Source organism: Anolis carolinensis, chromosome 2 (genome assembly GCF_035594765.1).
Source record: "Anolis carolinensis isolate JA03-04 chromosome 2, rAnoCar3.1.pri, whole genome shotgun sequence".
In the NCBI taxonomy this organism is placed as follows: domain Eukaryota; kingdom Metazoa; phylum Chordata; class Lepidosauria; order Squamata; family Dactyloidae; genus Anolis; species Anolis carolinensis.
Window position 1 is genome coordinate 2,323,758 of NC_085842.1, and position 15,234 is coordinate 2,338,991.

General features: G+C 46.3%; 1 protein-coding gene across 1 annotated transcript; it reads right to left on the reverse strand.

The window, feature by feature from the left end:
• Window positions 1–1,001: 1,001 nt before the first annotated feature.
• On the reverse strand, window positions 1,002–14,911 carry LOC100562188 (zinc finger protein 850). The gene is made up of 2 exons (XM_062969421.1): window positions 14,163–14,911; window positions 1,002–4,095 (listed from the first exon to the last, which is right to left on the reverse strand). The coding sequence occupies exon 2, from the start codon at window positions 3,800–3,802 to the stop codon at window positions 1,145–1,147; it is 2,658 nt and encodes an 885-aa protein (XP_062825491.1). The 5' UTR covers window positions 3,803–4,095; window positions 14,163–14,911; the 3' UTR covers window positions 1,002–1,144.
• Between the last annotated feature and the right edge of the window lie 323 nt (window positions 14,912–15,234).

Below are 15,234 nucleotides of genomic sequence, written 5' to 3' on the forward strand. Positions count from 1 at the left end.
GAGCTGATGTGGTCTGTCCAATGCCATTTTCTGAATCAGCACCCCAAATAACCAAACCGAATCTAAAGTTGACCAAAAACTGAGTTGTAACCCTTTTGGTATTAATTTTGGAGAGTGGTCCCTGGTCAAGTGATCCCTAGTTGGAAACCACTGGGCTAAAAATAATGCAATTGGAGCCACACAGTCGAAGGAACAATGAACACAAGTGCAGGTCAAGAGTCCAGTTAATGCAGACACGTCGAGTACTGTAGATCCAGGTCAGGAGCAAAAATAAACAAGACCCAAGGTTACAGACCAATGGTCATATGCCAAGAGTTCATTACGCAGAATTCATCAAATATCAAGAGTACAAACCGAATTTAGAGTCCCAAAATCAAGCCAGCAAGTCAGGGATACAAACAAAGTCCAGTCCATAAACGAAACCAGAACGTCAGTCCAGAATTTAGAGTCAAATATTCAGTATACAACAAAGTCCAGAAAAGGGTTACAGGTACAGAGCTAGAGCCCAAAATAATAATAATAATAACAACACTTTATTCATATTCCGCTCTATCTCTCCAAAGGGGCTCAGGGCGGATCACAGTCCACACAATACACATGCACAGCAAACATTCAATGCCGTTGAATGAAGCAGAGCCAAGACATGAGACAGGAGTATGAAGATATGACGTTATCTGCAACCAAAGAGCTATTCTTTTTCAGAACCTTTTATCCCGAGATCTCAGCTGCTGCTCATTTCAGCAAACATTCACAGATCATCCTAGAAGCCTGCGATGGGTATCCTTGGGGAGGAGGTTAGGTGAACCCCTTCCAAGCTTGCTGCAATCCGGAGAAAAGAGCCCCTCTGAGTGACACCTGCTCCCAGAAGTCGTCAGCCAAGGCCACACAAACTGCAGTTCTGGTGGAGAGAGAGCAAGGTGCTGGCCTTCCTCTTTCCTTGCAATGCTTTTTTAGAGAGAGCTCGGAAACTCAAAGGCCCGTCTCCTCTAGAGGAACATGAGTTCTGTGATGTCTACTGTATGCTGAACTTTCTCTAAAGCACTTTTCACATTGGGTACATTTGTATGGCTTCTCCCTTGTGTGGGTCCTTTGATGGAAATGCAGATGGTCACTCTGACTGAAGCCTTCTCCACACTCCATGCATTCATATGGCTTCTCCCCTGTGAGTCTTTTGATGGGAATGTAGACTGTCACTCCGACGGAAGCTTTCTCCACATTCCATGCATTTATAAGGCTTCTCCCCCATGTGGGTCATTTTATGGGAACATAGCCTGCTTCGCTGAAAGAAGCTTTCTCCACATTCTATGCATTCATATGGCTTCTCCCCTGTGTGGGTCCTTTCATGGGAACGTAATTTGTCACTCCGACTGAAGCTCTTTCCACATTCCATGCATTTATACGGCTTCTCCCCTGTGTGGGTCCTTTGATGGGAACGTAATTTGTCACTCCGACTGAAGCTATTACCACATTCCATGCATTTATGTGGCTTCTCCCCTGTGTGGGTCATTTTATGGGAACGTAGATGTCCATTGCTACTGAAGCTTTCTTCACATTCTATGCATTTATATGGCTTCTCCCCTGTGTGCTTCCTTTGATGGGAACGTAGGCTGACACTCCGACTGAAGCTTCCTCCACATTCCATGCATTTATATGGCTTCTCCCCTGTGTGCTTCCTTTGATGGGAACGTAGGCTGCCACTCCAACAGAAGCTTTCTCCACATTCCATGCATTTATAGGGCTTCTCCCCCGTGTGGGTCCTTTGATGGGTACGTAGACTGTCACTCCGACTGAAGCTCTTCCCACATTCCATGCATTTATATGGCTTCTCCCCTGTGTGGGTCCTTTGATGGGAACGTAATTTGTCACTCCGACTGAAGCTCTTCCCACATTCCAAGCATTTATGTGGCTTCTCCCCTGTGTGGGTCCTTTGATGGGAACGTAGATTGCCACTCTGACTGAAGCTCTTCCCACATTCCATGCATTCATAGAGCTTCTCCCCTGTGTGCTTCCTTTGATGGGAACGTAGACTGCCACTGCGACTGAAGCTTTCTCCACATTCTAAGCATTTATGTGTCTTCTCCCCTGTGTGGGTCCTTTGATGGGAACGTAGGCTGTCACTGCGACTGAAGCTCTTCTCACATTCCATGCATTTGTAAGGCTTCTCCCCTGTGTGCTTCCTTTGATGGGAACGTAGGCTGCCACTCCAACAGAAGCTTTCTCCACATTCCATGCATTTATATGGCTTCTCCCCTGTGTGCTTCCTTTGATGGGAACGTAGACTGCCACTCCGACTGAAGCTTTCTCCACATTCTATGCATTTATAAGGCTTCTCCCCTGTGTGAGTCCTTTGATGAGAACGTAGATTGGTACTGTGACTGAAGCTTTCTCCACATTCCATGCATTTAAAGGGCTTCTCCCCTGTGTGCTTCCTTTGATGGATAAGCAGACGGGTACTGTGACTGAAGTATTCTCCACATTCCATGCATTTATATGGTTTCACCCCTGTGTGGGCCCCTTGATGGATACGCAGACTGCTACTCTGACTGAAGCTCTTTCCACATTCCATGCATTTATAGGGCTTCTCCCCCGTGTGGGTCCTTTGATGGGAACGTAGTTTATCACTGTGACTGAAGCTCTTCCCACATTCCATGCATTTATATGGCTTCTCCCCCGTGTGGGTCCTTTGATGGGAACGTAGTTTATCACTGTGACTGAAGCTCTTCCCACATTCCATGCATTTATATGGCTTCTCCCCTGTGTGGGTCCTTTGATGGGAACGTAGATTGCCACTCTGACTGAAGCTCTTCCCACATTCCATGCATTTATATGGCTTCTCCCCTGTGTGCTTCCTTTGATGGGAATGTAGACTGCCACTGCGACTGAAGCTTTCTCCACATTCTAAGCATTTATGTGTCTTCTCCCCTGTGTGGGTCCTTTGATGGGAACGTAGGCTGTCACTGCGACTGAAGCTCTTCTCACATTCCATGCATTTGTAAGGCTTCTCCCCTGTGTGCTTCCTTTGATGGGAACGTAGGCTGACACTCCAATGGAAGCTTTCTCCACATTCCATGCATTTATATGGCTTCTCCCCTGTGTGCTTCCTTTGATGGGAACGTAGGCTGCCACTCCAACAGAAGCTTTCTCCACATTCTATGCATTTATAGGGCTTCTCCCCTGTGTGCTTCCTTTGATGGGAACGTAGACTGCCACTCCGACTGAAGCTTTCTCCACATTCTATGCATTTATAAGGCTTCTCCCCTGTGTGAGTCCTTTGATGAGAACGTAGATTGGTACTGTGACTGAAGCTTTCTCCACATTCTATGCATTTATAAGGCTTCTCCCCTGTGTGAGTCCTTTGATGAGAACGTAGATTGGTACTGTGACTGAAGCTTTCTCCACATTCCATGCATTTAAAGGGCTTCTCCCCTGTGTGCTTCCTTTGATGGATAAGCAGACGGGTACTGTGACTGAAGTATTCTCCACATTCCATGCATTTATATGGTTTCACCCCTGTGTGGGCCCCTTGATGGATACGCAGACTGCTACTCTGACTGAAGCTCTTCCCACATTCCATGCATTTATATGGCTTCTCCCCTGTGTGGGTCCTTTGATGGGAACGTAATTTGTCACTCCGACTGAAGCTCTTCCCACATTCCAAGCATTTATGTGGCTTCTCCCCTGTGTGGGTCCGTTCATGTCTAGTAAGAGAACCTTTCCTATCAAATTGTTTTCCACATTCCACACACTGATGTAACTTCTCCCGTGTTTGTGATCTAGGATAGGGAGGTAGAGGACTTGCCATTCTTTTATATTTATAATTCAAATATTACGCCAGGGGTTCACAGACATAACCTCCTGAATAGCACAATCTTTGTATTGCTGTAGCCTTCTGCTCGCTTTTCCAAGCCTCTCTTTTTTCAGCACAATCTTATTTCTTCCTGTTAACTGCATAGGTTTGTAACTTGAAATATATTTTTCTACTAATTATTTTTTCTTGTTGTCATTGCTGTGTATCTTGAAGTCACTTTAGACTTAGAGCACTCCTCGGGCAAAGCTCTCACGCCGTGTTCTTCGAAGAACTTTTTCAGAAGTTACCTGCAGACAAATGAGGGGAAAGTCTCTTCAGGAGTTTAACAGAGAAAGATCTCATGGAACATGAAGAACAAGTCTCGTGCTGTAACAAACCCAAGGGAAGAGGGAAGGTGCCCATTGCCTGGTGAGAAATGCTTTAACACTTGCCCAACAACAAACAATCCCTCCTCAGGTCCAAAGGGAACGGTGCGCAAAGGTTCTCTGCACAAAATAAAATTCAACCCTACAAATTAAAATCCAACAATGCAGCAAAGCTGAAGGCATAACAGGCTGTGAACTGTGAACATTTATTTTTGGTGTCTTTTGCACAATTAAATTATTCTCAATGTCTTGTAGAGATATGTGGTCACCCTTATATAAATTAATGTAATAATGTTTTAAAGCCTGTTGAATATTGATATCATTCATTAATATTTTATCCTCATGTTGTATCTTAACAGTAAGTCCCCTTCAGGGTAGAGAAAGGCGGTATAAAATGTCATAAATAAATAAATACATAAATAAAGAATTGACAATTACATTTTTTGGCCTTTCTTTCCTCAATGTATATGCTAACCATTTCCCTAGTTTGTTAGGTGATTCAAAGTAATTTTTTTGCATTCTTTATTTTAGTTTCCAATTCATTAACTAGTAACATGATAATTGCTTTTGTAGGAGTTTTATCTGAGTTAGAATGTTTGAATTCAAAGGATTTTTCTTTAACTCCTCTTCTTTTTTTAATATCATCTGAAATTACCTGAAAATGTTTCTGTGTATTCTTTCTCATTTCAGTATTGCATTTTATAAAGTATCCTCTAATATAAACTATACTGGCATCCCATACTGTTTGAATATCTGTAACTTGATTTAAATTAAGTTCCAAATATTCTTTCAGTTTTTCTTTCAAATTCTCAGTTACGTCCTCCTTTTGCAGTCGTGATTCATTCAGCTGCCATCTAAGTGTTTTACTTTCTTTTTAATTACTAAAGTCAATGGATTATGATCTGAGATAGTTTTGGGTAGGATTTCTGTCTTTTGAACATAGGTTGTGAGTTTGGCAGATATCCATATCTTATCCATTCTAGAGAAAGCCTTTTGTCTTTCTGAAAAATGTGTACCGTAAATACTCGAGTAAAAGCCGAGGCACCTAATTTAACACAAAAAACTGGGAAAAACTATTGACTCGAGTATAAGACGGGGGTGGGAGATGCAGCAGGTACTGGTACATTTCAAAATAAAAATAGATAACAATAAAATGTTATGGTTGAGCCTCATGGCTCTGCTACTGGGAGACGTGGGCGTAAGACTCCTCGAGAGTCAGATACTCTCGAGGAGCAAGAAAGAAAGCGGCTGCGAGATATCTTTGCAGAACCATCTGACGAGGATTCTTTTGAAGGGTTTACTGAGAGAATGGAGGAAGAGATGGTTAGCTCGGAAGAGGATGACATGGAATGGACTCGTGTAAGGGAGGATTTGGGTGCCACTGGCAATGATAGTATGGAAGGCGATTGGGGACCTTCAGGATTAGACCCATGGGCAAGCTGGAGGGATGGGACGGGATCCACAGCTGGGGATGCTGTGGGGCGTAGTCAAAGGTGTTCCAGTTCTGATTAGGAAAGTGATGAGGAAACGCTTGGGCTAAGGAGGGCAGCTGATAGTGATGAGGACTTGTAACTGGCATAAAATGGGGTTTGGGAGCAATAGCAAATTGCGTTGGGCAACGTAATCTGGACGAACGCTTGGGATCTGTGTGGGAAGTTTTCCTGAAGACGGGTGTGATTCGTTTGCTGACTACGTAAGTTATCCTGGACATTGGGCTCAGACGGCGGGAGGAATTGTGTGGGGTTTTGTTGTGCAACCTCTGCTTAATCTTAATAGCTTTGACCTTCCGTCGTCTTCTTGACGGACGCCATCTGCTTGTACTGGACATACGGACTTCTTGACTACGGCCTCGGATTCTCCTACCTGTGTTGGACCTGGTGAACTACAAACGTCTGCATCTACCTTACGACCTTCGGAACGGATTGGGACCTCGCTGACTGCTTATGCCCTCGTCTGCTGTGTTTGTATCGGGAATCTGCCTGCTGTGTGGAGGAGTAACCTTTAAAGTTACTCAAACATAGCTTTTGGCAGCAGAGAAGCATCTGCTGCCAATTAGTTGCATTCCTTTGAACTCTTTGTTCACCAGCTTCTGTTTTGTTTATTCCCAGGCTGAAGCAAGCTGTTTTGATTTTACCCGGATTAAACTCCGGTTTAATCCGGTTTATCTTTTGAACATTTTTCTTGTCTCTTTTTACTTTTAAGGCCAGTGTTTGCCTAGCCCTTGTCTTTTACGGGCATTTTGAGTTCTGTAACTCCAATAAACTCTGTTATCTTTTATCTTGTGGCGTTCTGTCTTTGACAGATTGCCCAACGCCCATAAAAAAGTTTTACTGCAGTAGTAAATTACATCAAGAAGACGATGGAGGAGTTAAAGGCTCGTTTTGAGCAATTACTGGCCGCTTTTATTGCTACTCAAGCAGCACAGCCAGCTAAAGGACATGTTATAACTCCTGAACGCTTTGATGGGTCTAGGAGCAAACTGCCAACTTTTTTGGCACAAATTGAGCTTTATTTTTCCCAGCTTAGTGCACAAGCTTTTCCTACGGACACTAGCAAGGTGGCATTTATTTTGAGTTTGTTGACTGGTCCTGCAGGACAATGGGCCACTAATTTGATTTTGGGAAATGACCCAGTCAAGGACAATTTGAGTGATTTCAAAAAGCTACTAACTGACCCTTTTGGGGATCCCCTCCGTACGGAGAATGCTGGTTGGGCTCTGTATCGGTTGAAACAGGGAAAGGGGACTGTTTTGGATTATTTAAATAAGTTTAATTTGTACCGTCATCAGCTAGACTGGGGGGAAAATGCATTTATGCTTTTGTTTACTGCTGGTTTAAATGATTACCTCCAGGACGAATTGGCACGCTTGGAGCCGGCAGAAAATTGGGACGCCTTAATATCTAAAGTGCTGCGTTTGGACGCCAGGTTCGAGTCCCGTAAACAATCTAAAGCAATGTGTGCGCCACCTATGTATGAACCCAAGGCACCTGTGGTAAAGGGGGACGAGCCTATGGAGCTCGGGGTGTTTAAAAAACTGTCTATAGAAGAAAAGAACCGTAGGAGACAGCTGGGGTTGTGTATGTATTGTGGAAATGCTGGGCATTTTGCCAGAAATTGTAATGTGAAACCTTCCCAGCTTTCGGGAAAAGGCCAGCCCTAGTGCGACGTGAGTCCAACGCATTAGGGCTTTTAAAGCAGTCAACTGAGGGGAAGAAGCATGTTTTTGTACCCATTTCGTTATCTGTTGGGGGAAAAGAACTTGTTTCTACTTTGGCACTGCTGGACTCAGGGGCTACGGTCTCATATGTGGATATTGAATTTGCTAGGAAGCATGGCATTCCTATAGTGCGCAAAGCATGCGACGTATGGGTGGAAGGAGCGGATGGGAGACTATTGGAGACTGGGGTGGTTAACCATGAGACCTCAGCAGTAATGTGGGAAGTACAGGGAGTAACGGTAACGTTTGTGTGGGATATTACGAGCCTACCCAGATACGATGTGATCCTGGGAATGGATTGGCTAGCTGTAGTAAATCCACAAGTGGACTGGGTGACGCGTAAGCTAACCTTTAAGAGGCAGGAATGTTTTACTCTGAACCCTACTCAGCCTGATATGGAGGGAGTGCCTGCTGAGTATGGGGAATTCTCAGACGTATTCTGTAAAAAGGAAGCGGATAAGTTACCACCGCATAGGCCGTACGATTGCGCCATTAAACTAGCGGAAGGTGCAAGATTGCCAGCAGGAAGGTTGTACGCCTTGACTGTACAGGAAAGGCAAGCTTTAAGAGAGTTCCTCGATGAGAACTTAGCTAAGGGGTTTATTCGCCCATCTAGCTCTCCAACTGCGGCGCCTGTGTTCTTTGTTGCCAAAAAGACTGGGGACCTCAGGTTGGTTTGTGATTATCGGGTCCTTAACAAATACACCATTCGGGATAGGTACCCGCTACCTTTAATCTCGGAATTACTATCAAGGGTGCAAGGGGCTAAGGTCTTTACCAAGCTTGACCTGCGGGGGGCGTATAACTTGATCAGAATACGGGAAGGGGATGAATGGAAGACGGCATTTAATACGTGTTTCGGATGCCACGAGTTCCGCGTAATGCCTTTTGGACTTTGCAATGCGCCTGCGGTCTTCCAGAGGTTCATAAACGATGTATTTAGGGACCTAATTGACCAATTTGTGGTGATTTATTTGGATGATATCTTGATTTTTTCTAAGGACGAAAAAGAACATCGTCAGCATGTTAAGCAGGTACTGCACCGTCTGCGGGCTAATGGGCTCTTCGCTAAGGCTTCTAAATGCGTCTTTCATGTGCCTGAAGTTGAGTTCCTAGGTCATGTAGTTTCAGGAAGGGAACTCAAAATGGACCCACATAAAGTTGACGCAGTCAACTCATGGCAAGAGCTCAAGACTAAGAAGGATGTTCAGAGGTTCTTAGGATTCGCTAATTACTACCGGGAGTTTATCCCAAACTTTGCCAAGCTCACGGTGCCTTTGACGCAGCTCCTGCGTAAGAAACAGCCATTTGTGTGGGGGCGGGAAGCTCACGACGCGTTTTTACAACTAAAGTCTAGCTTTCAGGCAGACAACATACTAACACATCCTGATGTAGACAAACCGTTCGTAGTAGAAGCGGACGCTTCTAGCTACGCGTTGGGGGCTGTATTGTCTCAAAGAGATTCATCAGGGACCTTGCGTCCCTGTGGATTTTACTCTCGGCAACTAACACCATTTGAGCAAAACTATACCATATGGGAGAAAGAATTATTGGCGATCAAGGTGGCGTTTGAGGTGTGGCGGCACTGGCTAGAGGGGGCGCGGCACCAAATCGTGGTCAGATCTGATCACAAGAATTTGGAGCATTTGCAAACGGCCAAAAAGTTAAACCAACGTCAAATCCGATGGGCTTTGTTTTTCTCCAGATTTAATTTCAAAGTTCAATTCGTGGAAGGGAAGGCAAACTTGCGGGCCGATGCATTGTCCCGCAAGCCTGAGTTTAAGACTAATGAGCAGGTAGTGTGTTAGACCATTTTGCCTACTGCCTCTTTATGTGTTGTGGAAAATGAGGTCGGGTTACATGATCAGATCATAGAGGCTCAGAAAGAAGATGTTTGGACTCAGGAACAACTCATGCTGTTGTCAGCAGGGAATCGTACAATACTGCCTCACTTGCAAGATCAGAATGGAGTATTGGTACGCAGGGGACAGGTCTATGTACCGGTGGGGGCCCTCAGGTTGGAGGTAATTAGAGCCCACCATGACGAACCCATGGCTGGGCACTTTGGCAGATTTAAGACCGTGCAGCTCATCACCAGGAACTACTGGTGGCCAAAGATGCGGCAAGACATTCTGCGCTTTTGTGACAGCTGCGCTGTTTGCCAGCAGAGTAAGACGCCTGTTGGGCGCCCTAGAGGGTTGTTGTCGTCTCTACCTGTTCATGAGAGGCCATGGCAAATTATTTCCATGGATTTCATTTCGGATTTGCCTAAGTCTGGGGGTTACACATGTATTTGGGTGGTGGTGGATTTATTTAGCAAACTGGCTCATTTTATTCCTTGTTCGACCATTCCGGCGGCCCCTACGTTGGCTTTATTGTTTACTAAACACATTTATCGTTTGCACGGAGCTCCTGAGGTGATTATTTCTGATAGGGCTCCACAATTTGTATCACGCTTTTGGAAACACTTCCATGAGTGTTTAGGTACTAAGTTGAACGTCTCCTCAGCGTTTCATCCGCAAATGGATGGCCAATCGGAAAGGGTTAATGGGTTGTTGGAGCAATATTTACGTTGTTTTTGTTTAGATCAACCCACTGCTTGGGTGAAATGGCTACCGGTGGCTGAGTTCACCTACAACAACGCGGTGCACACGTCTAGTCAGCATACTCCATTTGAACTGACTTATGGTTTTCATCCACAGGGAGGTGTGGCGCCGTCAACCAATGTGGTTTCCTCTGACCCGGTGTACCGTTCCTCTGAAATGGCTGCGTTGCATGATGTTGCCCGTCGCTTACTATTGGAAGCCAAGGCAATGCAAAAGACTCAGGCCGACCGTCGTAGGCAGGCAGGGGAAGAGTTGGAAGAAGGGGATTTAGTGTGGTTATCTTCCAAGTACATTAAACAGGCTGGGGGAAAGTTTGCGCCACGGTATTTGGGACCCTTTCCTATTGTTAAAAAGATTTCTTCCGTTGCATTTCGTTTGCGTTTACCTTCTACTTTTAAAATCCATCCAGTTTTCCATCGTTCTCTGTTAAAGTTAGATACCTCCGGTCGTCGTGGTGCTGTAGCTGAGGACATCACTGCCGTCTCTCCGCCTTCGGAGGAGGAGGCCTTTGTGAGAGGGGATAGTGTTATGGTTGAGCCTCATGGCTCTGCTACTGGGAGACGTGGGCGTAAGACTCCTCGAGAGTCAGATACTCTCGAGGAGCGAGAAAGAAAGCGGCTGCGAGATATCTTTGCAGAACCATCTGACGAGGATTCTTTTGAAGGGTTTACTGAGAGAATGGAGGAAGAGATGGTTAGCTCGGAAGAGGATGACATGGAATGGACTCGTGTAAGGGAGGATTTGGGTGCCACTGGCAATGATAGTATGGAAGGCGATTGGGGACCTTCAGGATTAGACCCATGGGCAAGCTGGAGGGATGGGACGGGATCCACAGCTGGGGATGCTGTGGGGCGTAGTCAAAGGTGTTCCAGTTCTGATGAGGGAAGTGATGAGGAAACGCCCGGGCTAAGGAGGGCAGCTGATAGTGATGAGGACTTGTAACTGGCATAAAATGGGGTTTGGGAGCAATAGCAAATTGCGTTGGGCAAGGTAATCTGGACGAACGCTTGGGATCTGTGTGGGAAGTTTTCCTGAAGACGGGTGTGATTCGTTTGCTGACTACGTAAGTTATCCTGGACATTGGGCTCAGACGGCGGGAGGAATTGTGTGGGGTTTTGTTGTGCAACCTCTGCTTAATCTTAATAGCTTTGACCTTCCGTCGTCTTCTTGACGGACGCCATCTGCTTGTACTGGACATACGGACTTCTTGACTATGGCCTCGGATTCTCCTACCTGTGTTGGACCTGGTGAACTACAAACGTCTGCATCTACCTTACGACCTTCGGAACGGATTGGGACCTCGCTGACTGCTTATGCCCTCGTCTGCTGTGTTTGTATCTGGAATCTGCCTGCTGTGTGGAGGAGTAACCTTTAAAGTTACTCAAACATAGCTTTTGGCAGCAGAGAAGCATCTGCTGCCAATTAGTTGCATTCCTTTGAACTCTTTGTTCACCAGCTTCTGTTTTGTTTATTCCCAGGCTGAAGCAAGCTGTTTTGATTTTACCCGGATTAAACTCCGGTTTAATCCGGTTTATCTTTTGAACGTTTTTCTTGTCTCTTTTTACTTTTAAGGCCAGTGTTTGCCTAGCCCTTGTCTTTTACGGGCATTTTGAGTTCTGTAACTCCAATAAACTCTGTTATCTTTTATCTTGTGGCGTTCTGTCTTTGGCATAAAATTAGATTAATTGAGGCATCAGTAGGTTAAATGTTTTTGAATATTTACATACAACTGTAATTTAAGATTTAAGTCTGTCCAATTATTATTCTAACCTTCTTCAATGTGAATGTGCTTACATATCCTTCCAATAATCACCATAGTTTAACTATTTTAACTATACATTTTGGGGGAAATGCAGTGTGTATATGAATAAAGAAAAGTGGGAAAGACGAGCGCCGAGGAGAGGAAGGCACGCACTGCGGCGAGAGAGGAGGAGAGGAAGGCGTGCGCTGCATGGGAAAGGAGGAGAGGCTTACACTTGAGTATATACAGTATATTCTTTGCATCTCCTCCCCGAGAGTTTGTCTTTCTTTGGTGAAATCACTCCATTCCAATCTCCCAAAAGGCACCCGTTTTCATAATGGAGGTCTGATAACTTTGTTGCTGTGAGTTTTCCAGGCTGTATGGCCATGTTCCAGGTTGTGAGGTCTGTTGGAAACTAGGCACGTGGGGTTAATATATCTGTGTAATGTCAAGGGTGGGAGAAAGAACTCTTGTCTGCCTGAGGCAAGTGTGAATGGCCACCTTGATTGACACTGAATTTCATTTTCAAAGCCTGCCTGCTTTCTGCCTGGGGGGAATCCTTTGTTAGCTGGCCCAGACTGTTTCATGCCTGTAATTCTCATTTTTGGAGTGTTGATTTTTATTTACTGTCCTGATTTTAGAGTCTTTTTTGATACGGGTAGCCAGATTGTGTTCAATTTCATGGTTTTCTCCTTTCTGTTGAAATTGTCTACAAGCTTGTGGATTTCAATGGCTGCTCTGTGTAGTCTGACATGGTAGTTGTCAGAGTAATCCAACATTTCTGTGTTCTCAAATAATATACTATGTTGGTTCATCAAATACTCGGCTACCCCTTGGCAACATCTTTGTAGATGGCTGATTCTCCCACACCAGAAGAGACTCGGGCTCTCATCTGGCTCGTCATACCTCATAGAGCTTGTTGAGTTTAGGATCACAGTGCTCGAACTGGTTTGTAAACAGAGATGCAGACTATTTGCAGAGCCGCACCTTCGTTTACAAACCGACTCGAGCACTGAGATCAGCGGAGGAGGCCGTGCTCTCGGTCCCACTCCCAACTCAAGCACGGCTGGTGGGAACGAGAGAGGGGGCCTTCTCCGTGCTCCTCCCCTCCTCTGGAAATCCCTCCCAAAAGAACTAAAAACTGCCCCCTCCCTCCTTGCCTACAAACTAAAAACACACCTATGCACTCTGACCTACTGAGAGGAGGAAGACTAATACGACTCGATATGTATCATTGTCTAGATATATTAAATCCTGTCTAGATACTGGAATTGATCTCAGCCTGTTAGTTGTTGGGCACCATCTGACCACTTAATAAGGTCTGAGTTGTTTGAAGTGTTTATTCTGTGTACATTTACACTATGTGACTATGTCTGCTTGTCAAGTTTTATTTTTGAGGAGAGTCCTCCAAGCTCTGTCAGTTATCCAGATTTTACTGCAGGCATGTTTCAATATCCAAAAAGATGTCCCATTGGTGAGGAAGAGGAGGGGGAAAGGCTTCCTTTCTGCTGCTCTGGAGACTAAGGGACAACGGAGACAGGAGGTCAAACGTCAGGAAAAGGGATTCCCCCTAAACACAAGGAAGGACTTCCTGAGGGTAAGAAGAAGAGCTGTTCAGCAGGGGAACTCTCTGCCTCAGAGTCTGGAGGGAGCTCCTTCTTTGGAGGATTTAGTCAGAGGCTGGACGGCCATCTGTCGGGAGGGCTTGGGTTGTGTTTCCCTGCCCGGCAGAAGGGGGTGCGGCTGGGTGGCCCTTGGGGTCCCTTCCAACCCTCTGACTTCTGGGATTCCTCGTGTCTCAGTCCTAGGCCAAGGCTGCCGCCTCCCCCTCCCCCTCCCCCTCCTCTTCCTCAAGGACTTGTGAGATATTTGTCTTGGAATACAACTCCCAGGTTCCTCCAACCCTCATGCCAGGACGTTTTGTAGGGTTTCTGGGCATTGTAGTCCAAGAGAGCCATTCCCTTCGGGGATAGAGGGAGGGTCAGAAATAGTTATTACTATTACTATTATTATCATTATTCCCTCCGCTCTCTGGAGCAGGGATTCCCAAACTCTATTCCTCTGGGATTTCTTGGGACTTCAACACCCAGAAGTCTCAGCTGCCTTGACCCAAGATCAGGGATTCTGGGACATGGAGTCCCCAAGAGGTGGAAGGCCAGGGCTTGGGAAGGGAGGCTCCTGAGAAGGGACAAGGCTTCCACGGCTGAACAGCCGTTACCAGCAGGAAATGGTTCCTAATGTTTAGGTGGAAGCATCTTTCCCACAATGCGAATCAATGGCTTTGTATTTCAGTCTCCAGAGAAGCAGGAAATACTTGCCCTTTTCTCCTCAATGAGACATCCTTCCACATATTGGCTCTCCCGTCCCTCGGCCTGTCTTTCCCTCAAAGCTAAACATACCCATTCCACTCCCAAGCCCACCTCACCTTCCTGCACCTGCTGGTCCTCCTCCTCCTCCTCCGCTCCGGCCTGGAGCTTCTCCTGCAGGGGCTCCGCAACTCCCTCCCTGGGGCCTCTCTCCTCCTCTGCACGAAGGCCTTCTCTGCTCAGGGAAGCGTCCAGGTTATGGGTCTGGGGCCATTTCCAAAAAGGGAAAAAGCAGTCAAAAAGGGGGAAGCAGCAACAACAGCAGTTCCGCAGATCAGGAGCTCCCAGGGCCAGCAGTGGAGCGCAATTCAGGCAGCAGAGTCAAGCTTGAAAAGTTACCCAGGACTTTATTCAAAAAGCTACCGTGCATAACCAGATAGGAAAATAAGCAGAACCTGGCTATGTAAGGAATTGCAGACATCTTGTCTGTCTCCATGCTCACAGGAGAAGAATGTGGGGGATTCAGGGACTTGCCATGTGCTCAGAAAAAGCAGAGTGTCCTTGTGATGTATCAGCCTAACAAGGAAGAGGAAAGGAGGGGAGAAAGGAAGGGAGGCCAATGGGCGGAGGAGGGGCTTTCTCCTGCCAGTTCACCCCCCTGCCTTGGCAAGCCCTTGGTGAGGACTACAGAATTAGATCAAGAAAGAAGAGAAAAGGCCCTTCTTAGCCTGCCCTGCAAGGGGTTGTGGGTCCCACGTTGCTGCTCCTGTGTTGGGGGACCAGAGGTTGCTTCCGGCTCTTATTATGAGAGAGAGTAATGATTAATGTTAGAGAGAATGTTCCGTAGGTCAGTTTCACACAGGAACAAGACACGGGACACACATCGGATCCAAAGCACCAACCGGGCAGGAAGGGAGGGAGGGAGGGAGGGAGGGAGGGGAGAAGGGAAGCCTCCCTCCCAGGGCAGCTGGCCTCCCTCAAGGGCAGTTTGGAAGGAAAGAGCGCATTTGAAACCAAAGCGTGTGACCAGCCTCATCCAAATGCCCTGAAGCTCCTTGACACACCCATCAACCGACCGACCTGCTTGTATGGATTTCTTCCTCCGTTGTATTGGTGTTCTCACCCCTTTGGGTGCCACTGCCGTGGGGGGGGGAGGCATCTGCTCAGGGCCGGGCCTTCTTCCCTCAGGGG